General features: G+C 40.3%; 1 protein-coding gene across 3 annotated transcripts in view; it reads left to right on the top strand.

The window, feature by feature from the left end:
- The window catches only part of SYT1 (synaptotagmin 1), a 351884-nt gene extending 341660 nt beyond the window's left edge, over positions 1–10224 (top strand). For all 3 annotated transcript variants that reach the window (XM_027661549.1, XM_027661558.1, XM_027661540.1), the window contains 2 exons: positions 2790–2923; positions 7126–10224. In XM_027661549.1, coding sequence (XP_027517350.1) covers positions 2790–2923; positions 7126–7332 — 341 coding nt within the window. In that variant the 3' untranslated portion in view covers positions 7333–10224. The remainder of the gene's footprint in view (positions 1–2789; positions 2924–7125) is intronic.
- Positions 10225–24630: the final 14406 nt, after the last annotated feature.

Here is a 24630-nt window from a genome sequence, read left to right as displayed (position 1 = left end):
TACCTAAAGAGATGCTTATTTATTTTCATTGGCATCAGATGTAGACATTTCTACGTGGTCAAAAGAGTTCTGCCCTTTATGCCCAGGCTAGGCACTTAACAGACAATTTTTCATTGCAGGGCTGTACTATCAGTTCTGTCATCCTTACTAGTCTCAGTTATTCAGTGACACTATTTACATATTAAAGTATTACTCAGCATGAGTAATGGTGTCAGCACAGAGGTTATATTGCAGGTAGAGAGATGTTTCTATTTGCACTAAACCTCATCTCACAAAAATCACTGTAAACTGACACTTCCCAAAGGTTCTGCTTTCTTCTGATTAGCATCCCTTCTTCCAATAATTGACTCCAAGCAGTTCTGCTTCTGTTATTTGGTGGAAGAGAATTATTCAGAGATTTATTCATGTAGTCACAAGAAAGTCTGTGCTTAGGTATTAGGTTTTCTGTATGGAGTGCAAGCAAATAGATTACTGGGGAGTTGAGGGAGTTAGTGCCATGGAATATGGTCTTCTCCCATGGCCATGAGTTCTCTGGGGTCAGGTTTTGTTCTAATACCAGCATGAAGACAGAAACTGTAGAAAGTCAATAGAAGCATATCATTTAAAGTAAACATACACATAGATGTACAAGCACTCACATATACTGATTTCTAGGTTAAAAATATTTTTCTCCAAAATATGGATTTTTTATCAAGATAGGAATATTTCTGCATCACTTTATAAATAATTATTGTACAGTTCCTAATGGACATATGAATAATCATCAAATCTGTGTATATTGTCTGTGCACAGTAAGGATTGGCTTATATTGCCTGCATTTATTTTAATAGAATTATTCCATTCTAATCCCCTTCATAATAATGTCTTACTGTACTGTTTAGCCTTCCAGCTCATTCTAGTTACTTAAATTATATTTTGACAGCATCTTATCTCATTTTCATATCTTAACATTCTACCACTTACTCCTTGACTACTGAACTTTCTTAATATGTATTACCTACACCTAAACCATCATTTTCATGTTAACGCAATTTTGCATTCTGCATGGAGCCTCAGCAAAAGTGATAAGCTTTTCTCAAGTATCAAGTAATGTTGAAGGAGTCCAGATTTGCCCGTTTTTCGATCTTCAAAACCATGTGTGCAGTGATGTTGAACTCAGTATTAAAAAAAAGTAGACCTCTGTTGGCTTTTTGCTAGCATTTTGCTCTTCACATGATACTCCTTAATTCATTGTGCAGCCACACGGAACCCTTACAATCCCCTGTCTTGCCTCAAGCATAAACCTACCCAGATTTAATTTCTGTTTGAACTTGAGTCTTTTGAGGGGGAAGGAGTCTTAACCCTCTGTTACAGAGAGTTCACCACAGACACTGAGAAGCTGTTCCAGCTGTTTCAATCTTACTGCTAAAATATATGCCTATTTCTAAGTTAGAATTTATCTAGTTTCTTTTCACAGTCATTGGATCTTATTTTACCTTTGTCTGCTACCTTCATTGAAGAGTCTACTACCAAAATTATGCTCCTTTCAGAGGATGAAGTCACTCCAGTAACTTAACTATCCCAAACATCTGGGTCTTCCATGGAAAGGCATATTTTGACTGTAGAAGAGTGCAATTACTCTTCTAAACATTAATTTCATTGCACAAAATTTCAAAGTCACAAAGCATGGTTTGCTAATAGTAAGTACAGTGTTCATTTGTCCTTCTTCTGTAGCCCTAGCTTTTTCTCAGGAGGGAAAGGAGAAGCCCTCTCCTTTGATAGTTTGCATTCAGGCTCTTTATGCTGCAGGTTACCTGTAGCTGGCAGGCACTTTACATAGCCTTTACCATCTCACTTGAGGGAAGGCTTGCCTTGATCTGCAGCACAGTTCAGCTGTCTAAAGCCAAAGAGATACCTAAGCAAATTTTTCTGACAGTACCATACAAGTTGTTAAAAAGGATGAGCTTTGAGATGTTTGAAATGGTGCTTTGTAGTACTCCTAAACAGAAAAATAACTGAGCTCAGTGAAGGTACTGCTAACACCACCGTGAAAGTTTTGCTTGCACAAGAAATACCTGATTAGGTACCAAATGAATTCTGTTACTTCACCACCAGAAGTCGTTCAAAATAACAATGGGAATTCAATAGCGAGTGGCAAACCACATTTGTAAATTAAACTGATACCATGGCCTCCACCTTACTCTGGCTGCATGCAGCACTAAGGTAGAGGGCTGGTATTTAAGGGGCAGAGACCCTTCCTGCACAGCAGTCTGGCCGTGCACAGACCCATGGACCCTGCACTGTGTCGCAGCTCACCACCGGGAGGTCACAGGATGGGAAAACCATGGTGCAGCACCTCCCCAAGGAACAATGGGAATAGCTGCCAGGAGGTTGCAGAGCATCCAGACACCCCAGCCCTGTACCCATTGTATGTGCATTTGGCAGCACTCACCGGTCTTGGGAAAACCACCCCACAACCCATTGCTAAGAAATGCTTGCAGTACATAAATAATGTTAAAGTAAAAACATTTCCAGGATGGTTAATGAGCTATGGAACAAAGTTAGATGGAATTTACCTCTCCTTTGCCGTGTTAAGGAGATAATGCAATAAATATTTTGTACATTTTTCCATCAGGAATGTATCACAATCATACAGGACTTTTTCTATAGCAGAAATGAAGACTTTGTTTAAATACAAGCTGTAAGGGTTTTCTTATTTTTTAATCTACTTTTACATGTGTGGGATTAAAATTTGTAGAAAAGACACAGAACTATCCTTCTTAGCTCTACTTCTTCTCTTGAATGCTTAGATCCCTATGTGAAGATCCATCTGATGCAGAACGGTAAGAGGCTGAAGAAGAAAAAGACTACAATTAAAAAGAACACTCTGAATCCCTACTACAATGAGTCTTTCAGCTTTGAAGTACCCTTCGAGCAAATTCAGGTAATGTCAAACAGTGTTTTGTCTTCCTTCTCCATTCCATTTCTCAGCCCTTATAAATATTTAGCAGGAATCTTGTTAATTATCACGTGTGCATGCCTTCATTAGCACCTAGATGCCAGTCCTGTGCTGAGTGTGACTGCTTCAAGAGGGAAATGATAAAATGCAAAGTACTTACAAAGTTTTGATTCATCAGTGAGAAATGAATAACTGACATTTTCTGTCAACAGAAATGGATTTTGGAAAAAAAAAATCCACAGCGAGATAGTGAAAGAATGTGCCAGCAAAACGGTATAGAGATAAAAGAAAAGGCATATATAGCATTATTTTCCCAAAATTATTTGAAATAATAAATTGGCATCATCTGTTAAATTGTGTTCCTTACTCATTTATTGGCCCTGTTCTTTGAAAGCACTGCAGCATACTTCTTAAGTAAAACATCTAATTCGTCCAGAACTTTTTTTTCAGTTATTCACTACACTATGACAACGTTTTCAGTGATTCCTACGTCCCTTGGAAAAAGGCATTTGAGAACCTCAGGGGTCAGTACTGCTCTCTTGGCACCTCAGGAGAGCTCCAGCAGTTGTCCAGAGCCTAAAATTAAGGGTCTCGGAAATCAGCACAGTGAGCTGGAAGTCACCTACATTAGCAGTGGGAAATACCAGGACAAGGCATTGTGTAATTCTTTTCAGGGACTGTGACCTGCCTTTTGGCTACTGGGAGGCAAGTAATCTCTCATAAGGGAGGTTTAACTTCTTTTGATGTTAATTGATCTTTTATCGCAAGAGAGAAGCTCTTCTTAACCATCTCAGGAGGCATGTGAGAAAAGAACTTTATGGTGGCTTGCCACCCACCCATGGAGCCCCAGAACCATGGAAATGTTAAGCAACACAACAGCTTTTCTGGGTGGAGCTGAGTGGGGAAAATGTCCTTTCAGGGGTCTCCTAGTTTGAATGACCATAATTAAAATAGTCTGGTAATACATCCTTTTGTGGCTTCTAAGAGAGGGTTAGATATGAGTCAGGTGCCAAAAGTTTAAATGGGTTTAAATGGCTTGGACAAAATTGGGAGCCCCCTCTGGATTAGATGAGAGCATGGTATGGGTTTTCACACTCTGTATCTTGGATTTTGATAGTAACTGTACTGGAGAGAAGCCCGAGAGCCAAGGCCTATATTTCAAGTAAAACTGTGTCCTTGCATTTTATTGACTTGGTACTGACAAACATAATAAAATTAGACAAGGTGAGGCAGTAGGAACAGTGACTTGGATGCATGACTAGTCCGTTTACAGTTTCTTCATGCCCTTCAGCATATACAGGTGTCTATGGACTCTAGGAAACAAAAAGTGAGAAATCCAGTGGGGCCTAATTTCCCTTGATTATAATGAAAGCTGGTCTATGTGCTTGTGAAAGACCTCATAACAAGCATCAGAGACCCAGAGGCAAAAAAAAAGAGATGAATCAAATCAAGTCTCTTTAGCAATTTAGGCAACGAATATTTTGATTTCTAAATAGGGACAGGATTGAGGAACTGGAATGGGCACCTCCAAATAACCAAATAAGAGCTTTGGCATGGTTAGAGGCATTCTGTAGGTACTTGACCATTTTGCCTTCTAATCCTAAGTCATTTTTGTAAGGTGGATACAGGTCCTTTAAAAAGTATTGTGGTTTAGATGTTTAAATTTTTGTCTTTTTTTATATATAATTTTATTAGAACTACTTTATACTTGAGTATATAGCCCCAATTTTAAATCTGCAATTATAGACTTTGGTCATATGCCAATGTATTTTGGAGTTAGTTATAACAGACTGTATTTAGAAGTTATTTCATTATGAAGTGATTTCATCATTAGAAAAACACTTTTTAAATTATATTTAGACTTAATATGGTAAGGATTACTGGGACTTTGGAGAAATTCAAGTAAAAGCCATTAAGCAAACTTATACAAATTTCTTGATTGTTGGAGAACAAAGAGAAGGGAGGTTATGAAGAGAAAGTAGCTCAGTAGCAGTACATATATATCATTTTAAATGAGCCAAACATTAACATTTTCAACAATTTAATAGTGACTATGAATTCTGGCTCTTAAGGGAAAGAAAGTGATGTCTTTAAGGGTAATGGGAGAACACTACTGGGAAGTCAAATCCTGTTGCTACAGGCAGATCAGGCATGTGTTTTGCCACAGCAAAACAGACTGCCTCTGTAGGCAGCAATGTCTCCAGGCCCTTTCAGTCCAAAGGGCTTAATCACACTGGGAAACTGCTAATCCAAGTGTTTATTAGGAGAGGCAGTGCTTTCTACCAGCACCTCTTGGGTTTTGCAGTACAGCTGCTCCTTTAATATATGGTACAAAGGCAAAGAGATGCTCACATTTCTCTGTAGGTTTAGGTCAGACACCACAAGGTGAGAATCATCTCGGAGTTAATCATCTGAGCTAGCTGTGCTTACATTTTTATAGAGCAAGGAAAAGGGTCTTTCATTTACAGTGCTCATTTTTGTCTTACAATTAACACTAAAATAATCCAACAGTAACAAGCCCTCAAGCTTCTAGGCACAGCAGGCAAGCATTTTTTGTACTGTAAATAAATAGTCTCATGCTTACTTTTTATATCTGTGATTGTACCATGCATCTAAAACATAAGTGTTCATTTGGGGAGGTACCATTAAAAGAGCGTGTATTGCAAACAGCAACACTGAAACATGATTTTGGCATCTAGAAATACTTGCTTCAGGATATTGCCTTTTATCCTGAGTGCTCTGGGGAGAGAGAGTCTTGAGTTTGATGTACATTTTTGTCACCAGCAACTATATAAATACTTTAGTGCCTGTTGGACTCATCTCTTTCTCTGGCTCAGTGATTTGTACAATCCTGTAAGGGAATGGACTTTGTAATATAAACCTCAGGAGCCTGGTCTTGCTACTTTTAAAAGATAATCCTTTTACAAGCACTGAAATTAATCATTCTAGTAAGAAGTCCAGATTGTAGATATATTTAAAGCCTTAAGTTTAAAAAACTGATTCTTGAGAATAAAAGATTTTTCTAGAAGAAATGTTTTTCAGGGCTTTTCTTGCTCTTATTCAGGAAGCTCACACTGTAATAAGAAATCAGGAAAAGAACTGTATGTTCAGCTTTAAAAATAAAGCTCTGTAAGGAGAAGTGTTTACAATTTAGTAAAATCAGCCCAAGGCTATGAACATCTTAGGTGCTGTTGGGGAAGAACACCACTCCACTGAAGGAATAGCTGTATACGCTCTTTTGACAAATATTAAAGACTTGGAGGAGAGGAATGTTTGCATGTGCACAGAAATGCATACCCAAAGCTTGGCTTGAACATCTCCCATTGTGCCCCAGTCTAAATGAATGGAAAATTGTCTGTGAGCTGTGACAGATGGGCTTGCACAAACTTTGTGGGACTAGTTTAACTCTCTTTGCCAGAGGTCACCATTCCTGCAGAAGTAACACTCCCAACATCAGCTCAGTCATAGGCGCTGTCACTATGTCAGAGCCCCGAGACAGTGGAGTTTTTACATCTTTTCCAACTTTCATAAGCGTGCAGCCTGTTTTCTAGACTTCTTTATAAATATACAGAATATACATGGTATACACACACACGTGTGCACATGCACACACACACAAAGAGAGGGGTACGTGTGTGTGTGCATGTGTGTCTATGTGTTTAGTAAGCATAAGGGCTATCTTCTGAATTTATCTGCAAATACCTGACTAGCATGCTGGATGGATGGGTAAGAGTTGTTTAGAAGCAGAAAGGCAACTAACAAAATGGAGCACAACATCACAAACCTTAATTTGGGGTAGAGCCATTTCTGAGCTTTAGTTGTTAACTTATTTACTTCTCTGTAAGTATTATATTAAACAGTAATGATGTGTTAAATTGCACAACTTTTGAATTACCTTACCTGTAAGTTGTAATCTGTTAAAGGAAAAATAATCAACCCCAATGTCCATATGAAGCTCTTTGATGCAAGGGGGCGAATTACAAGTTAACAGGGAGGTTGTAAAGTTAATTTGATTTGAAAGGCTTACAAAGACAAAAGTTTGAATTTGCTTCTCACTAGGGGAATCTGCTCAGGCTGTCACATACCCCCTTCATGGCTTCTCCACTGCAGTTGTCTCTTCCCACATTTATGCTCGCCCACCTTCCCTTTAAAGTCATGCTCACTGCTCTTTCTCTGTCTCATTGTAGAAAGTGCAAATTGTTGTGACTGTTTTGGACTATGACAAGATTGGCAAGAACGATGCCATCGGAAAAGTCTTTGTGGGCTACAACAGCACTGGAGCGGAGCTGCGGCATTGGTCAGACATGTTGGCCAACCCCCGGCGGCCCATTGCACAGTGGCACACCTTACAGCCCGAGGAGGAGGTAGATGCCATGCTGGCAGTCAAGAAGTAAATTAAATTAAATTAAATTATGAAGAAGAAAAAGAAGAAGAAGCCTTTCTGCATTTGCCCACATAGTGCTCTTTAGCCAGTATCTGTAAATACCTCAGTAATATGGGTCCTTTAATTTCAGCCATGTGTTCCTGACACAGATCAGTTGTACTTTTAAATTCCCATTTTAATTTGCACAAATTTAAAAGTAGAGAGCCTTTTAAAGGCGCTTCATTTCACCACTGTCCCCCGATCTACTCTTCTTTTAAGCAATATGATGTGTAGATAGAGCATGACAGAAATTATTTATTGTATGACACAGTTGTATATATACACCAGTATGCTGAGAATTTATTTCTAGTTTGTGTATTTGTATGTTGTAAGCGTTTCCTAATCTGTGTATATCTAGATGTTTTTAATAAGATGTTCTATTTTAAATTATGTAAATTGACTGAGATATAGGAGAGCTGATAATATATTATAGGGTAACTATTGTATCGTCTGCATTCCAGAAAAAAAAATCCAACTTGTAAGGCACTAGTAGTGTTACACTGACATCTTAAAGGACAACTTAAATCTGAGCTTTCAACTGGACCATCCTAATAACACACTTCACATCCACAGTGAATCTTGGAGGGGCAAATCCAACTTGGTAGACATCTTTCACAGGCAACTTAGCATGATCTGAGCAGTTCTGTGGCTGACCTCAAGGAGATGTAGCCAGAAGCCAGGATACAATTTTTTTGTATATATTCCAAAGCAAACACAGACTGAAATGGCTTTAGATTGAAAGTTGAGGAAGCAGTTCCATCGGAGGCAACAATTTCATCTAACGTACAAAGATAATTGCAGAGGTTGTGCAGGGAGGGGGAGGAGATGCAGCAGTAGCAAAATGCTGCCATGAAAAGAAGAGTAGCTCTCCATTATCACCTTTATACAAAATTTGCATACTGTGAATTCCATCCACGATTTCACATTATAATGAGTTTGCACATTAGAATTTGTAACAAAATATTTTATTATACTAACTCAGATTAGAAGGAATGCAGAATATTTTTTAGACACAGCCGTGTGAGTTTATTATACAAAATAGTTTCATGGTAAACAGACAGTATTGTAATCCCATCAGAAGATGACAAAATTTAGCCATAGTTCTAAATGCACTTCAAAGTAAGCCAAAAGAGAACAGCTAGTGACCTTTTATATACTATTTATACTTAAGTTTTAATTTGTCCTTTAAAAAAAAGTGAAAACAAAGAACAAGTTCTAGAAAACTGAAGTAACCTCTTCTGTATACTAGATGCTCGTTTCAGGAGGAGTTTTTAAATGTTTTAAATGTTATTATGTAGTAAATGGCACTATTATGAAGCTATTAGTCATTCCATAAGAGTCTTGAAAGACTGCTCTGTGTATCACTGTGACTGCCGTGTGTGCTTAGAAATGTAGTTTTCTCAGTGGATAGCAATCAATTTATTCCGTAGTGATATTGTAATAATACTGCCATTCCCTTCTACTGCACTGCCGAAGGAACGCGTAGCACAAGCAGTTCTAGTTATTATGGACCAATTTAGAACTGGAGAGCTATGCGGGGGACAAGGATGCTATAGTGAATGGGTTGACCACGCAGCATTTTGTCAAGCCCTGTGCAATACTCTACATTTCAACTGCCCTCAACCCCTGCTGTTTTATGTAGACAGTCATCTTATAGCTACCCAGCATGTCATCTCTGCTCGTACCATCTCATCAAGTCATTTAGGGCATCACTTCTATCTCATGTACCGTCCTTTGAGGCCCCTTGCTTATCTTTCCAAGCTGTGAATATATTTATAATTCTTCAAAGAGTTCATTATTTTCAGCAATGCAAACTACCCCAGAAATGTGGAAATGCTATTGCTTTTGGAGGGAGGCAGGAAGATTAACTATTAATGTTCTTATCAATCTGCTGCATCTAACAGAAACTACTGAAATAACAAAGATGAATGTAATCAGAGAACTGTGCACTGAAAACTAAATTCACAGCCTCCCTCAAGGCTCTGCTTCTGGGAGAGGTGTGACAGCCTGAGGGGTCAGTGCAGCGATGGCCAAGCACCACTGTTTTTCAGTACTTTGAGGGTAAAAGCAGCAGCAGCAAAGATGTGGGAAGAGAATAAAAGCCTGGATCTCTCCCCACCTCCAAAAGTGAGAACAGCAAGATACATTTTCTTTCTTTTTTTACATGAAACACAGAAAAAACACAAGCGAGACATTTTCTGATAGAAACAGGCACATACATGCAAAGCATCAAGCTGGAATATTTTAAAATCTTATCCTTAAGGACCAAACCCCACCAAAGAGAAGAAGTAGACAGTCAGCTTTCCAGCCTACGAGCTTCATGGTCTCCAGCTTTCAGTTGTTCATTCAGGATAGCTGCAAGTTCAACATGCCAGGACTGACTCATTGTGTTAAGGTATTCTTAATGCTTTCTCTTCCTACACTGCCAGACTGAACGTCACCTTAGAACTGGTTTGTAAGGTACGATGATTCTCAGAGACTGAACCTGCCATGTGACCAAGATGACATTTTCATCCTCAAAGAAGCCACATGTACCTTTCTGACAAAGCTGTGTGAAGTATTAGAATCTGATGCTGTAGAAAGATCCTAGTTGCCTTTGTGTATATTTACTGCCTGCTTGAGTGTTTCTCTGTGTGGGTTTTCTCTGTATCTTGTAGAAATGTTTGGGGTGTTTTATCCTGCCATATCGCTCGTGGCCCGCGAGCTGACAACTTTAGCCGTATTTTACCTTCATTTTTGATGAGGTGGTTTATATTTTGTTTCACTTTGTGTAGTGACTTCCCACAGTAGAGTTTTCCAATTGTCGTTAAAATAACATACATATTACACAGATATTCAATAAAAATGTTTTATTTCCTGTTGATGTTCTGGCATTTCTCTTTTGATCTAAAACTTTGAAAAGACATTTCATTCCAGGACTTTCACATAATATCATACACTTTGAAGTATTGCAAGTGAAATAGCACAGCACTTTTTGAGGGTCTGTGAAAAGCTGCTTTCATCAGTAAGATGGTCACAGCCAGCAGCGCTCCAGTAGATGAATTCTTCACCTCTACTGCAGATGAAGGACTATTACCTTGTTTATCCAAGACCCTGATTATTTGCCTCCAAACTCAGTACTCTCTATCCAAACATGGACTAGTTTCTATACCACAACAAAAACTGCCAAGTAGTTACCTACACATCACTTTTCTTCCAGACAGTTATGTTAGAGCTGTGGTTGAAGTTTCCGTTTGAAGAGAGATGGTATATTTTAACCTACATCCAAGCGCTACTTCTAAGCTGTCCATAAAATCAAGCCTCTTACAGACTAAAGATCATTAAATAAAACCTTTAACTGGGGAGGAGGGGCAGTGGGGAGAAAGTATTGGAGGAAGTGAATAGAGAGGGACTTCCTACAACAGCATGTAGTGATAGGACAAGAGGTCATTGTATTTAAACTGAAGGAGGGTAGGTTTAGATTAGATATTAGGAAGAAATTCTTTACTGTGAGGGTGGTGAGGCACTGGAACAGGTTGCCCAGAGAAGTCGTGGATCCCTCATCCCTGAAAGTGTTCAAGGCCAGGTTGGATGGGCTCTGGGCAACCTGATCTAGTGGAAGGTGTCTCTGCCCACAGTGGGCCTGGTGACATGAAGAGCAGTTACTCCTCCAAAACCTGATGTTCTGTGACTTTACAGAACTGCTAGGGGTTGATTGTAAGACCCCAGGTTTGAGCTACAAGCTCATCAAAGAGGTCTTACTTTTAAAATGCACAAGGCTCCAAAAGTCCGCTCGCCAGATCTACTAAAAGAGCCTTCAGTTCTTTTAATACCATGAAAGAGTACACAGGAGAAGACAGTGCACACGTTTCTCAGGAGGTCAAATAAGACACTTTTATGGTAAACTTTGGAAAATAAGGGAACTTGGCAAAAGTTTAAAGGGCAACATTCAACCAAAATAAAGCATTCCACAAAGTATTGACTTAGCACATGCTAACACATACAACTTGGCAAAATCCAACCCATCCAGCTTTAAGTTACTGAGAATATTAAGAGAGGAGATTAGGAGAAGAAGTAAGGAGAGAGAGAGAAAAGGAGATAATTACAGCTACCATCCCAGATCCAGCATAGATCCAGCTACCAGGAGTCCAGGAGATGGCAGAGCCACAGACTGGCCACACAATGCTGTTTTTATCTGCTCCAGTCCCCTGTGACCACTGCCCCCCCAGGTGGTACCTCGGTGTTCCAGCTGATCCGGGACTGGGTTGGGGCTCTAGGGGGTGGAGTGTGGGCAGTGCTCCCAGTGTCCAGTGGCTGATGGCTGCACCAGGGCTGCCCAAGGAGGCTCCAAAGGGACGGAGTGGGGGCAGGGCACCACCTCACCTTCGTGAAATTTGACCTGTCCCTTCCCCCCACACACATGCACTTGAGTTGGTCCAAGCCAATAATTAATACAATAATCCAGGGTCTCACCGTGATGCCTGCTTGCTCTGCAGGAGCTGAGGCAACACTCCTGTGGTGCACAGTAATTCCCCATAGATACAGGCAGGTACCATATTATGGAGGTATGAGATGCTTCTGCTCCCTTCTTCACCATCTAAGCTGTTGCATGATCAGACCAAGCACACACTTCCATAAGAGGAGCAATTTGCTTAAGAGCAGACCCAAATCTATCAAAGACAATCAATAAAAATACATTGAGGCAGGTTCTGTATGCACCAACAATTTTTGCAGATCTTGAGAATACCAAAGAGACACCTTTGTCAATCAAAAACAGTTATTTCAACAGAATAATCCATTGAAGTCAGCCATTACAACTAATATAAGGAAAAATGCTAAAAATGCTTCATATAATAGCTGTTACTAAGTGGGGAAAGCAGCAAAAATTACCAATTTTATTCAGCTCATTTAACCCCTAATCAGCTGTCAAAAAAAACATTCTTCCCAACTGTCAGACTGTTACCCAAGCAAAGTATCTGTCTCTCCATCACTTTTCACATCATGAGTCAATGAAAGTTAATTGCCTGTTAGTTATGCAAAGCAAGAATTAAAACATTACATTTTTTGATTAACAGTTCCCTTATTTATTTATTTACGCTTTAACATTTTCACTCCAGGCTGCCAGTTCAGTTTGTTGTACGTGTATTGACTTGTTTTCAGAACATAAACCTACCAAATTCATGTCCAGCCCCTATTGTCAGCTCAAGTGCTGCTGTTCATCCAGGCATTAAAGCATGGAAAAGGATTTTTCTTGACATATCACAAAAGGTTTTATGCAGCCTTCATGACATTTACCTTATACGCATTAAATCTTTATATTCAATACAGAGAATACTTTTAATACTGCATCAAAAAGTAGTTCCAAAAGCATGTGACAAACTGGTACAGAGAACACTTTATGTGGCATTTTGTGACTGATATCTGCAGCAACATTTTAAGACAAAAGGGCCACACAACAAGATCTACATCAAGATTATGCTGTATTCAAAATAAAAAAGAAAGTTCTACAAAGCAGGGGATGATACACATGCCCTTAATGGAGCCTATAGAGGCCAAATAGCTTGGGGAAGTGAAGACAGTTCTTCCAGGCTTCTGGGCTAAAGGTGGAGGGTACAGCTAGTACAGTATTTTTGGTCTATGCATGCACTGTGTGATAACATGCTGAGATTTTGAATAGTCATTTAGACAAAAAAATCCCCAGCCATACCAAACAAAGAATTTCATCTTCTGACAGAATCAATCTCATCAGTTTGACAGCTCACATTTAATTTCAGTCAACCATTTCATATCTTCGTACTCTGTCTTATTACTTACAACAAGGAGAGCACACTGTGGGCGATACTGCACTGATGTTATACACCAAATGGAGCTGACATCAGTTTTCCTCATAAACAAAAGACCAATGCACAAAAGTGGCAAAATATTCTCTGCTCCACTAATCAAGATTATCCCACAGTCCTGCACAGACCTAATTTTGCTTGCATTCTCCCTCAGCCCAGGGACAGTTCTTTTATCTATTGTGTTCACAAACACGTACCTTAGCCTAGAAGATTTCTCCTAAGAAGGATCAGTGCCCACTGGCATCAAGAAATTGTTCCAAAACTCTGACATGGATCTGTCACTGAAGAGCTTAGGTTATATTTATCTTCTCCCTTGGACCATTCATCACAAGGACAAGGATTCCTGGTTGAACATCCTGATTGAAAGTCTGACAGGTTGGAACCCAAAATGGAATGCTGAAGTCAAGTATTTCACGCTTAGTCAGAAACATTCTCATCCACTTGTCCTGGTGAAAGACAGACTGAAGCTCAGTAACTTGCATCCTGCTCAAGATGTTTTTTTCCTTCATGAAACCAGCAATATTATTAAACTTTTTTTTTTAAAGATAAGTCTGTGACATTGAGACTTATATATTTTCTTCTTTCAAATACAAGGTTGTCTCTATTGTTTAACTCAGTTTTAGGAATTTTAAAGCCAACTCACCAAAGAAAGTAAGTGGTTGAATTGTTTAATTGGCTTTAACTCCCAGCTTTATCAAACCTCAGTTTCACTCACTCCTCTCCAGCCATACACCATGATCTGACACTGATTAATAGAAAAAAAGCTCTGATGGAAGCTGTCATGGTTTGAGATAGCCCTAAAATCCAATTCCCTTGCTCCATCCCCCCTCCCACATCTCAACCCAATGTGAGATGGGTTTTTCCAGACAAAACACAACCAGACTCAGAATGGGGGAAAGGGAATATATTACAATGACTGTACAAATAAATACTTATACTATAACACATTATACACACGATTACAACTATCTCTACCATGACATATGTATTTACAAAGGATCAGATCTCTTCTCCCCTCCAAATAAAAGTCCAGGAGGGAAAGAAGGACAGATCCCTTCCAGTCTCTCAGGGCAGCAGCTTCTTCTAAGGCAGCAGGTTCTCCTCATCTCATGCATGCAGCAGTAACTGGATTGTTGTAGCTGGATCTCTGTTCAATGCACACAAGGGGGTCTCCAGGCCCCTCGGCCCGTCGTCTCCAAAACGAGGGTCTTTCTCTTCCGTGGACTGCGTAGCAGGGACAAGCTCGCGTCACCACGTCATACCACGAAGCTCAGGGGTCTTCGTGGCAGTCCCTTTCCTCAGGGGATTCAAATTCCCCTTTGCAGAGCTCTGTGCTCTGTCTCAAGGCTGCTGGCTTAGCAGCAGCAGCGAGGGGGGCCAAGGTCAACCCCCCCGCATTCCTTCTCCGTCCCGGTCCAGCTTCCCAGGACGCTCTGAGCTTCTCAGCTCCTCTCTGCAAGTGCTGTAGCACTCCAAGGCTCTTTCAAGCAAGAGTCCATCATCTTCCTCCTTCCAAGAGGTCTCAAGGAGTTTGGGGGGGGGGGTTGGTACAATTCCTACCCCCAGAACTCTGAAGTTCTGCTGCGGGCTCTCTTCTGCTGCTTCCTCCGGTTCAGTTCTTATCTGTCCTGGCTCTTATCCAGAGTCTCTGGACACTGCCGCTGCTCCTGCTCTGTCTCTGTAGCCCCCAGCTGGGGCTGGGGGGGGCCCCAGAGGCCCCGAGGGGCTCCGGGCCCCTTTCCTCGTGGCTCCTACAACATGGCTACTTCTTCTACCAACCAAACTACAACCCTTCTCTTCCGGTGCTTGTGATATGTTTACATTTCTGCAGGAGCGCTCATTGGACAGAGCTCCAAAACTTCCAGGGGTTTCCACCCCTGGGGGTTACCACTTTTCAGCCTCTGGGGGAAAACAAGGTTCAAACCACTACAGAAGCCTATCAAGGAAATTTAGTAATTAGAGTGACTTAGAGAATCCTTTTCATAGATTAAATGAAGATTAAATAGTCAAATTTCAACATAGTGTATTATTAAGGGTGAGGTGCTAAAGATGTTCATTGTTGCAGATGAACATTTATTAATGATCTAGAAAACAGATGAACGAGGTGACAAAATTCACCTGTGCCGTAAAATTGTTTTAGCTGGAACAGATCTAAATTATGAGGCCATATCTAATTTCATAAATTGAGAATCCAGTACCCAGATAGGCACTTCAACTCAAATGATACCAAATATTGTGAAGAGATCTTTGAACAGTAGTACAAAAAATGTCATCTCAAATGAGAAGTCAAGCCGCTATGGAAAATGAAGGCAGAACCTCTTTTTTGTACAAGAATTGCTTACAGAAAAATAGATTTGTCTTCTCAGTAGTCTCTAAGGACATAATGAAAGTTTATGATGAACTGGTAGTACACAAAGGATGTTCAAATTACAATCCTCATATATAGATATATATATATATAGCCTTCATATACATTATTTAGAATATGTTTATTTGTAGACACACTTCACACATCCAGAGAACATGCTCTGTGTCTCAGTGCAGCACATGTACAGATGCCAGGATGTTTCCTGACTTCAGTATGGGCATTTGTCCATTACAATTCCTGCTGTCACTGAGACATAACACCCTCCATGTAAATGTCTCAAAGTACTTTTCAAAGATGAAACTAAACCTTGGAAAATACATATTGGAAAAGTTGAAAAATACTGCCTCATTAAGAGCTGTCATGTGGTCTGGTATAGAGTAAAAAGCTTCCACGGCAGCTGAATCAGGTAAGTCTTTGTAGTTGAAACACAGGATATATTAAAAGGATTTAAGGGAGACCTTAGCAGGAAGTTCTGAAAAGTAAATCTAAGAAAAGCCAATCTTGAGGGAAACAAAGACATTTATGGGGACTATATAAATGAACAGTAACAAGAAAAATGTAGGGCAAAGTAAGTATGTATCCTAGCTATACAGACTTCTACTATACTACAGAAAAAGTATGCACTTAGAGATTTGTACCAGAGCAAAGATGAGTCCTACCTTGTGTTTGAGCCTTCCAAGTCTCCAGAATAAAAATCTGAGAAGGTTCGGGTTATTATTGTTGCTTTGCTGCATGTTTCCAAAAAGAGCCTTTTTCCCAACACAAAGAATCACCTCTCCCACTCCAGCCCAGTGATGAGGAGAACTGGTTAATGCTCTTATTCCTTGGATTTAACACAAATAGCTGCCTGAAAGGTTTGAGCACCATGACCACAATTAAATCTGCAGTAATTAGTAATGCAACAACAGCAAGCAAGAAAAGCAAGCAAACTTCTTCAGCTGACATTTTTTGAAGTAGAGATAACAGAGAGGAACAAAGTGGCAAAAATGCAGGAAGAAAAAGAAATTACTTGCAGACCAGGGGACCACATCTCTTATCTCTTGCCATATAGCCCCAGCTCATGGTCATTACCTGTTTTTGTCTTTCCCCATGTCACTGTTCTGTCAATAGAGCCTAAAGATCTCTTCTGATCCCATATTTGCTATTGTTCATGTTATATTTACCACGTTCCCTAATACAGCTGAGTACAAGCTGTTCCCTTGTTGATTCTTCTCATGCTTCCCTTGCTCCACTTCTGCCTAGCCAACTTTGTAAAGTTTTATTCAACCACTCTACAACAATTGGTTCCTAATAATCTCTTAGGAACATGGGTTCAGGGAAAAACACCAAGTTGCAGAAGCCTTTGCAAGCAGTTAATACTTGTTTCAGAACATAAACTACAAAGATGCTACAGTGTTTAATCAGTTCCCACAGCATAATACTACTCTGTACATGTTCCTTGTAAAGTATACTTTTTTCATGATCTTATTCTATAACTTATTAGCAAGGATGAGTCACGTCAGCACTTGAAAGAAGTGTAGTAGCACGTTCAATGGAGAAGAAATGTAATGGACTAGGCAAAACCAAGGGCTATTTTTTCCCCCTTCACCAGAAATTCTAAATCAGTTCCCACCACAATTTTCATCATCTCAAGTGTCTTCATCAAACATCCTGTCACGTCTTCCCTGAGAGAGAGAATACTCTCCCTGCCTAGCACCATAATGCAAGCCCACTGCATTATAACTAAGGCAGCTGAACAATCAATATGGACTACACATGAGCCTCACCAGTCTCTTCCCAGTCTTTTTTGAGGTTGGTAGCACAAAAACTTCTCTAATCACATGCTAAGAGGATTGTCTCAGCTCTTGACCTGACTTAGGCTGGTTTGACTTACATTCTCTTTTTAAGGCATCTCATGAGGAGCAAACTTGGTCAGGCCACTATCCTGTACCCACTGTCAGCTATCTTAAAGAAAAATTTACATGATACAGAGTAGACAGCAAACATTAAACAATGTCAATACAGGTGACACGGAAATGAGCTTCATGGAAGTGAATCTAGATTTTAAAATGCATTGAAAAGATCAGCAAGTTAAAAGCACTATTGAGGAAGTCCTTCATTTTCCTGCTAGCCAGGCTAAGGGTTTTATAGCATCTTCACTCTTTCGTATGTGTGTGCATTCATTATCTCCCAGGTGACAGCTCTATAAATCCTCTCGGACTCTTGATATGTTCAAGGATAGATGAGGAGCTTCTTCACGACAAAATATTTCACATCCCCACACAATTACAGAGCATGTTGCTTGACTAGCGGCTGTTAAACACAAGTATGCACTGGCACACTGTATTCCTCAGCCTCTCAAATAGGGCAGGTCTCCACATGCAAGCAGTAACACACTATTCCTTGATGAGTATATTACATGGCATATATACCACATTCCTACTTCATTTATACTCACGTTGTTGCTATGTTCACTTTTCCTAAGGTTTGTAGCACACAGACTTCTAGTCCACAATTTGGGCATCTGGGCACTACTGCATTGCAAATACCAGCTATTTAAATTCCAAAGCCACAGCAAAGGGCTTCAAGACCCATAGCTTTTAACATTGCAAATCTGAAATTACCATTGCTGTAATTTGATAAACAATCATATTATCATCAACCAAATCATCTTACTCAAAAGTGTCTGGATTTGCATATCCTTAGAGATTGCTGTACTCTTCCTTATTTTTTTTTTTAAAAAGAGAAGATTAATGTCATTTCCTGATCATCTCATTAACAATATGTTTCCCATATAGAACAGCCACTTACTGTGATGTGTTTTGTAGAGCTAGATAATTTTTAAAATCCTGCAAGAATTATATCCTTTTCATCTGAAGTATTTGGAACATAATGAAAACATTTTATCCTGTTAATTATCTAAAACAGTCATCCATAGAGTGAATTTGGTCTTATTAGTAGAAACACAGTCTCTTCCTTGTCGTGCAATATGATTCAACACGTCTGGTAACACAGCCACAGGGTACTCATCAAGGGGGGGGGGGGAAATCCCTGCACTGGAAATTACTGATCTGGATAATACCATGAAATAACTGATTCCTAACACATGGCTCCCAGAAACTGCCTGGAGAATACTGTCCAGACTTAGCTCAAGGTGTAATAACAGAAACCAAGGACTTTGTAAGGAGCAGTGAGCTATTTTCTCAGTTTGCAGATACAGGCAAGCAGATTTCCCATGTTTAAAAAGTCCAGTGCTTAGCAAAGACATAAGGTCAGGTCTTCCTCTTCACCAGAAGTGCAGAACAAAACAAGGAAGGTCCTGATGAGGAGCAGCTGACTTCAGCTGGTGCAGAACTGGATTTTGCACCAGCCCCCTTGGCATCCCATTCCTCCCTACTTAGGCTAAAAGCCATACAAGAGAGTGAGATCAGAAGTTTACTGGTAAACGTAACAGCAAGGAGCCAGGGTATTTGTAGTGCACAGATGTCCAGCATCCTTCTCTCTGAACTGAAGAGATACAGATTTGATGGATGGTCTGGTAGGAGAATGAGGAACTGGTTGGATGGTCGCATCCAGAAGGTAGTGGTCAACTGGTTCCAGCAGGAGATCAGTGACGAATGGTGTCTCTCAGGGGTCCATACTGGGACAAGTACTGGTTAATATCAGACAGACAGTGGGATTTAGTGCACCTTCAGCAAGTGTTCAGATGACAACACGCTGAGCAATGCACTTGACACAACCAAGGGATAGGATGCTATCCAGAGGGATCTGGACAAGCTTGAAGAGTGGGCCCATGGGCACCTCATGAGGTTCAACAAGGCCAAGTAAAAGCACCTGGATTGGGGTAACCAACTCCCAGTATCAATACAGGCTGAGGGATGAGAGCAGCCCTGCTGAGAAGGAATTGGAGATACTTGTGGATGAGAGGCTGGACATGAGCTGGCAATGTGTGCTCACAGCCCAGAAAGCCAAACACATCCTGGGCTGCATCACAAGCAGCATGGCCAGCAGGTCAAGGAAGAGGATTCTGCTCCTCCACTTCACTCTTGTGAGAGACCCCACTTGCAGTACTGCATCCAGTCTGAGGTCCTCAGCACAGAAAGGACATCAACCTGTTGGAGTGAGTCCAGAGGACGGCCATGAAGATGATTAGATTAGAGGGATGCAGCACCTCTTCTATGAGGAAAGGCTGAGAAAACTGGGATTGTTCTGCCTGGAAAAGAGAACGCTACAGTCTGACCTAGTTGCGAGTTTTCAACATTTAAGGGGGTTGTAAGAAAGATGAGGACAGGCTTCCTAGCAGGGCCTGTTGCAATAGGACAGGGCAGTGGTTTTACACTTAAAGAAGGTAGATTCAGACTAGAAATAAAGAAGAAATTTTTTACTATGAGGGTGGTGAAACACTGGAACTGGTTGTTCAGGGAGATGGTAGACATCCCATCCCTGTGAACATTCAAGGTCAGGTTGGATGGAGCTCTAAGCAACCTAATCTAGTTGAAGATGTTCCTGGTCATTGTGGGGCAGTCAGGTTAGATGACTTTTAAAGGTCTCTTCCAACCCAATCTATTCTAGGATTCTGTGATTAGTCCCATCAGTCTCATGATCACATCACCCACCGTCTTTCACCTCCCAAGCTTCTTCCCTTCAAATCAATGAGCATTAGTTCATACCAAAATAGCCAACCCATCTTCTATCTTATTTCTGCAATAAAAAGTGGGGTAACCCACCGCCTTTGCCTGTGCCCCACATTTGGATGTGCCCTGTATTGTCTCTTTTCCTTTATAGTCCATGGCTGCATTTCCCAAACCTTCTCTGATTCCAATCACAGCTTCAGCTGGGTTTTGGTCAGGTTTACCATCCTGGTTAATTGAAGTTCTTGTGTGCCTAGGAGATAATTACGTACTTGATGGCCTGACTGGCAGAATGCTACATTATGATGATTAGGTTTTACTTCTGACTGGCTTTTTTTCAAGGAATCTTATGTATTTTACTTTGCATGTCTGCTCCCTCTGATGCCATGTATGCAACCAGGAAACTAAAATCTTCCACTCTTTGAAAAGTTGAGGAAGAGAGTTTAGTGGATACTATGTAACAGAGTTGTATATTAGCGATGCCATTAATTCCCTAATTAGGAACTCATTTTCAATTTGCTGTATAAACCTTGCCCATCACATCTAAAGCATTATTTCAGTAATGAGTTGGTAAGCATTATTACACTTCTTCTGTAGGCAGAAACTGAATGCCATTTATCTGACCTCAGGTCATCAGGGCCACACAGGGCTACAGCAGTGATTAGAGTTTTGGTCCTGACACAGCTCAAACCTCAAGAATATCTGGACAGTCTCACTCAGCTGTAAAGCATCACTGAGGAGTTCTTAGAGATTTCACACGGCTGCTTGCACAGTATCTTGAGGGTAGTTACAGTAGAAACTAGTCACCACTACTCAGTGTTGCAGTACGTGCCACCACACCTTTCTACCTGCAAATGAAATGAAAGTTTTGAAAATTAACTACTGTCTTCCACAAGAAACACATCCTACCACTCCCCAATAAGGTTTTTGCCAAAGTAAAGAAAGGGTATGCCATGTGCAAGCTGTACGGGCACTTCATTGCTCACTCAAGATGGATTAAGATGAAAAGCCTTTATGATTTCTGCATCTAGAGCACTACAAAGCTAGACTGATGAATTATCTCTCCGTCACTTTCAGCTGTCATGCTTCAACTTTTTTTTCACTGCAGAATATTATTTCCTGATGCTTAAATTGTTTTTCCACATGCCCTTCTCTTAGTGCAGCTGTAGCTCCACTTTGTGGAAGATAAGGAAAGCAGAGAGCAACCCAGGGGTGTGTTAACTGCAGAATGGTGCAGATTTTTTGAACCTAGCAGGTGTATAAAACACCTTCAGGATCAGCCAATAACAATTAGTGAGGACTAACAGCATTTCTCATTCAGTTCAAAAGTCACTCAAATCAACATCTTGCTGTATTACTTCCTCCTACATAGTAGTAAACATACAAAAAACAACTGTAAAATACAGCAGGCAAAAAACTGAAGGGAAATGTATTTCCTGTATATCTACATACACAGCCATGGAAACTACCTGACCACAGATTCATTTTTCATAAAGAAGGTGGAAAATTTTTCAACCTGTTTATGATGATGTTAAGTATTTTGAGAGAAATTAATGTACTACAACTCTCAGGAAATTCTTCAGTCCTACAGTTCACTTTGGAGCTGAACTGACATGGCTTTGACTGTCCAGAAGCTACAGTTATGAATGTTTCAAAGGTACTAAATAATTATTAAAAATATTTTAATTACATTTACAAATTCTTTTTTAAATTTGTTTTTCATACAATGGAAGGGGGCTGGATTTCCAACAGGGCTACCTACTGACTGCACAGAACTAAAATGATTTTTCAAGGAAGGCGATTTGGAACAGAATTTCTTTAGAAAATGATGATACTTCTGGATGCTGCAAAATGAAGATCACTTGGTTATGAGGATGGGGATTTGGCTTAAGACATCTGACTATAGATATCCACATATCACAAATGTAGCTGCTGCTTAATTCCAAGTAGAATTTTGGTCAATGAAACAACAATTCCATGCACAAGGTGTATGCATTAGGGAGCAGCACCATTCTTTAAATGAGCTCCAGTGACTACACTGGACTTCAGGCATAAGAGACAAATTTTAAGTGGGCACCCCAGTTTAATGCCAGTTTCGAAATTAATCTCTCCCAAACCATTCAGACCTGTCCTCCAACAAGCTGGCCCTGCACAGGACAAAGCATTACTTTGGCACTTAGCTGGAAGTGACTGTGAATGGGTTTAGGAACCCCTCTCACTGCTGCCGTGTTCTGCACTTCAGCACAACATGCTCTCAATTTCAGGTTCAAGTGATGTCAGACTGTGGAAAGAGCTGTAAAGTCTCACTAAGTGCTGGTCACATTAATCTGATCAAAACTGCATCAGAATAACACAAAGAGAGAAGAGATGGATTATCCTTTTACTAGGTGAGGGCATTATCTTAGCTTTGGATTTTAGGGCCAATGCTTTTAATGCTTTTTAGGTTGTACTCAAAACAGACCCAGCACAAAAAAAGTGAAAGCAGCCAAAATTATTCTTAATGCTCACCCATGACTCTGTTGCCTCAGTAATTAATTTCATTTCAGGGAAGACCTTGTCTGAGAAGAAAGCCTCAGGTTTCTGTGAGGAGCAGAAGATAGGCTTGTTCTGAACAATCTTCACAAGGCATTTGGGGACTTTCAGGAAGGCAAACAGTAAGGGAGGAAAGTAACAAGATTTTTTTATATGACATGGAAAGTACTGAAAAGGGCATTTCAACTTCAACTATGTATGGAGCTCTGAAGACTACACTACATATAACATAAAGGGAAGGACGCCTTGCAGCAATGCAACAGGCAGCTCCCTCTGCTTGGGCAGAGAGAGAACACTCAAAAATTAATGGCGGCTCAAAGGAAGAACATGAGGTTGAATACCTCATGGAAAAGCTCTTGCAGGACAGTGCCAGCTCCTTGTACTGCAGGACAGCAGGGAACCACACGAAGTTCTGGTTGGGACTGCCTGCTCAAAAAGTCTGACTTGGGAGGAGAAAGTGTTCTAAAATATTTTGTGTACTTTAAAGAAATTCAAGGAATGAACACAGCTAGTGAGTGGCTATGGTGTGTCCCAGGCCGAAGGACACCATATCCTCAAGCACATTAAGAAGCAAGCAGTCATCTGGAGCCTGAGCAACAACCCTTCTTTCAGGACTGCTTCCAAACACCCCACGCTAATGCTCACAGTCTCAAGTTTTAAATTCCCATCAGCTCTCCACACAGACTATTCATCTGGGAGGGGGGTTTCCCATGTAGACCTCTCTAGAGAAATCATCTTTCTTTCCAGGGTTTAGCATAATGCCAGGGAAGCGGACCATGTAAACAGTCTGAGTTCCTGAATGAAAGGAATGCAGAGAGGAATGGAGATGAAGGACTAGAATGTAATTTCTGTAAACAAAACCATCAGCTTCTTTTAAATTAAACACATACCTATCTTCCCACTGCTTTGTGCATATATGCATAGAAGCCCAGTAAATTCCTGCGAAATATCAGATGCAGTGGTCTAGCATCAAAAAACCACTGCTTTAAGCTTTACTTAAGGAAATTAAATTTTTGATTTAATTTGATCTAAAGCTTGTGCTGTTATGAGGCTTTGCTGTTACATGACAGAAGTCCCAAAGCTGCAAGTTAGATGCTGAATGCATTTTAGAAGTTCACTGGACTTCACAATACAGTTACAATGCATCTTATCTATTTCATACTTATTTTTAAAAATACGCCCCTTCCCCCCCTTTCTTTTAATGTCATCAATCTCAAGAATTCTGCATAGGAAATCTCAAGGAACAACTGCAAATACAGAATTTGTGTGAGCCTTTGCATACATAAATAAGGGGATGAAGCAGAACACAATGACAGTGATTCTGACGGTTATGAAAAAAATCTTAGTATGACAATTTCACAGAAGTAGTTATGGGGGGGTTTAAGCTCTAGGGCCACATAATGTTCCTCAATAATTGCTGTACAGGCTACTGTGCAGTACAGAAACGCAACCACAAGATGTCAGGCATGGACCATGAGCAGGGTGAGGAGTAGCAGGGGAGATGTCTGAGGAAGCCAAATCCACAGAAATAAACACTCATCTGAAAAGCACTGGCCAGGCACAGATGTCATTGCTACTACTGTGTCATTACTTCATACTTAGAGAAAATACAAATTTGGAAGAAGTAGAACCCAAAATTTCTGATGTTATTGTATCTCAAAATTAAAAGTAAAAATAAGTTTCTCATTTACTCTTACTAGTTCTTTTAATACTTCAGAAGAGCAACTCCACTGAGACCTGAATGTAGATTCAAACCAACTTACCTGCACACAGGCCTGCGTATACCCAGGCACGCACACACAAACCCACCCACAACTCTGGGATGAAGCATGGCATCTTTTTGGTATGTGCTACGACAATGTCCTGAAGCTAAAACTTGTGTACTAGATATTACAAACTCCACAATGACTGAAAAGGTTTTAATGCACTATATTAGAATC

The sequence above is a fragment of the Corapipo altera genome, unplaced genomic scaffold, assembly GCF_003945725.1.
Source record: "Corapipo altera isolate COAL_440 unplaced genomic scaffold, ASM394572v1 1, whole genome shotgun sequence".
NCBI classification, from domain to species: Eukaryota; Metazoa; Chordata; class Aves; order Passeriformes; family Pipridae; genus Corapipo; species Corapipo altera.
Note: the sequence above shows the minus strand (reverse complement) of the source record. Positions and strands in the feature narration are given on the sequence as shown.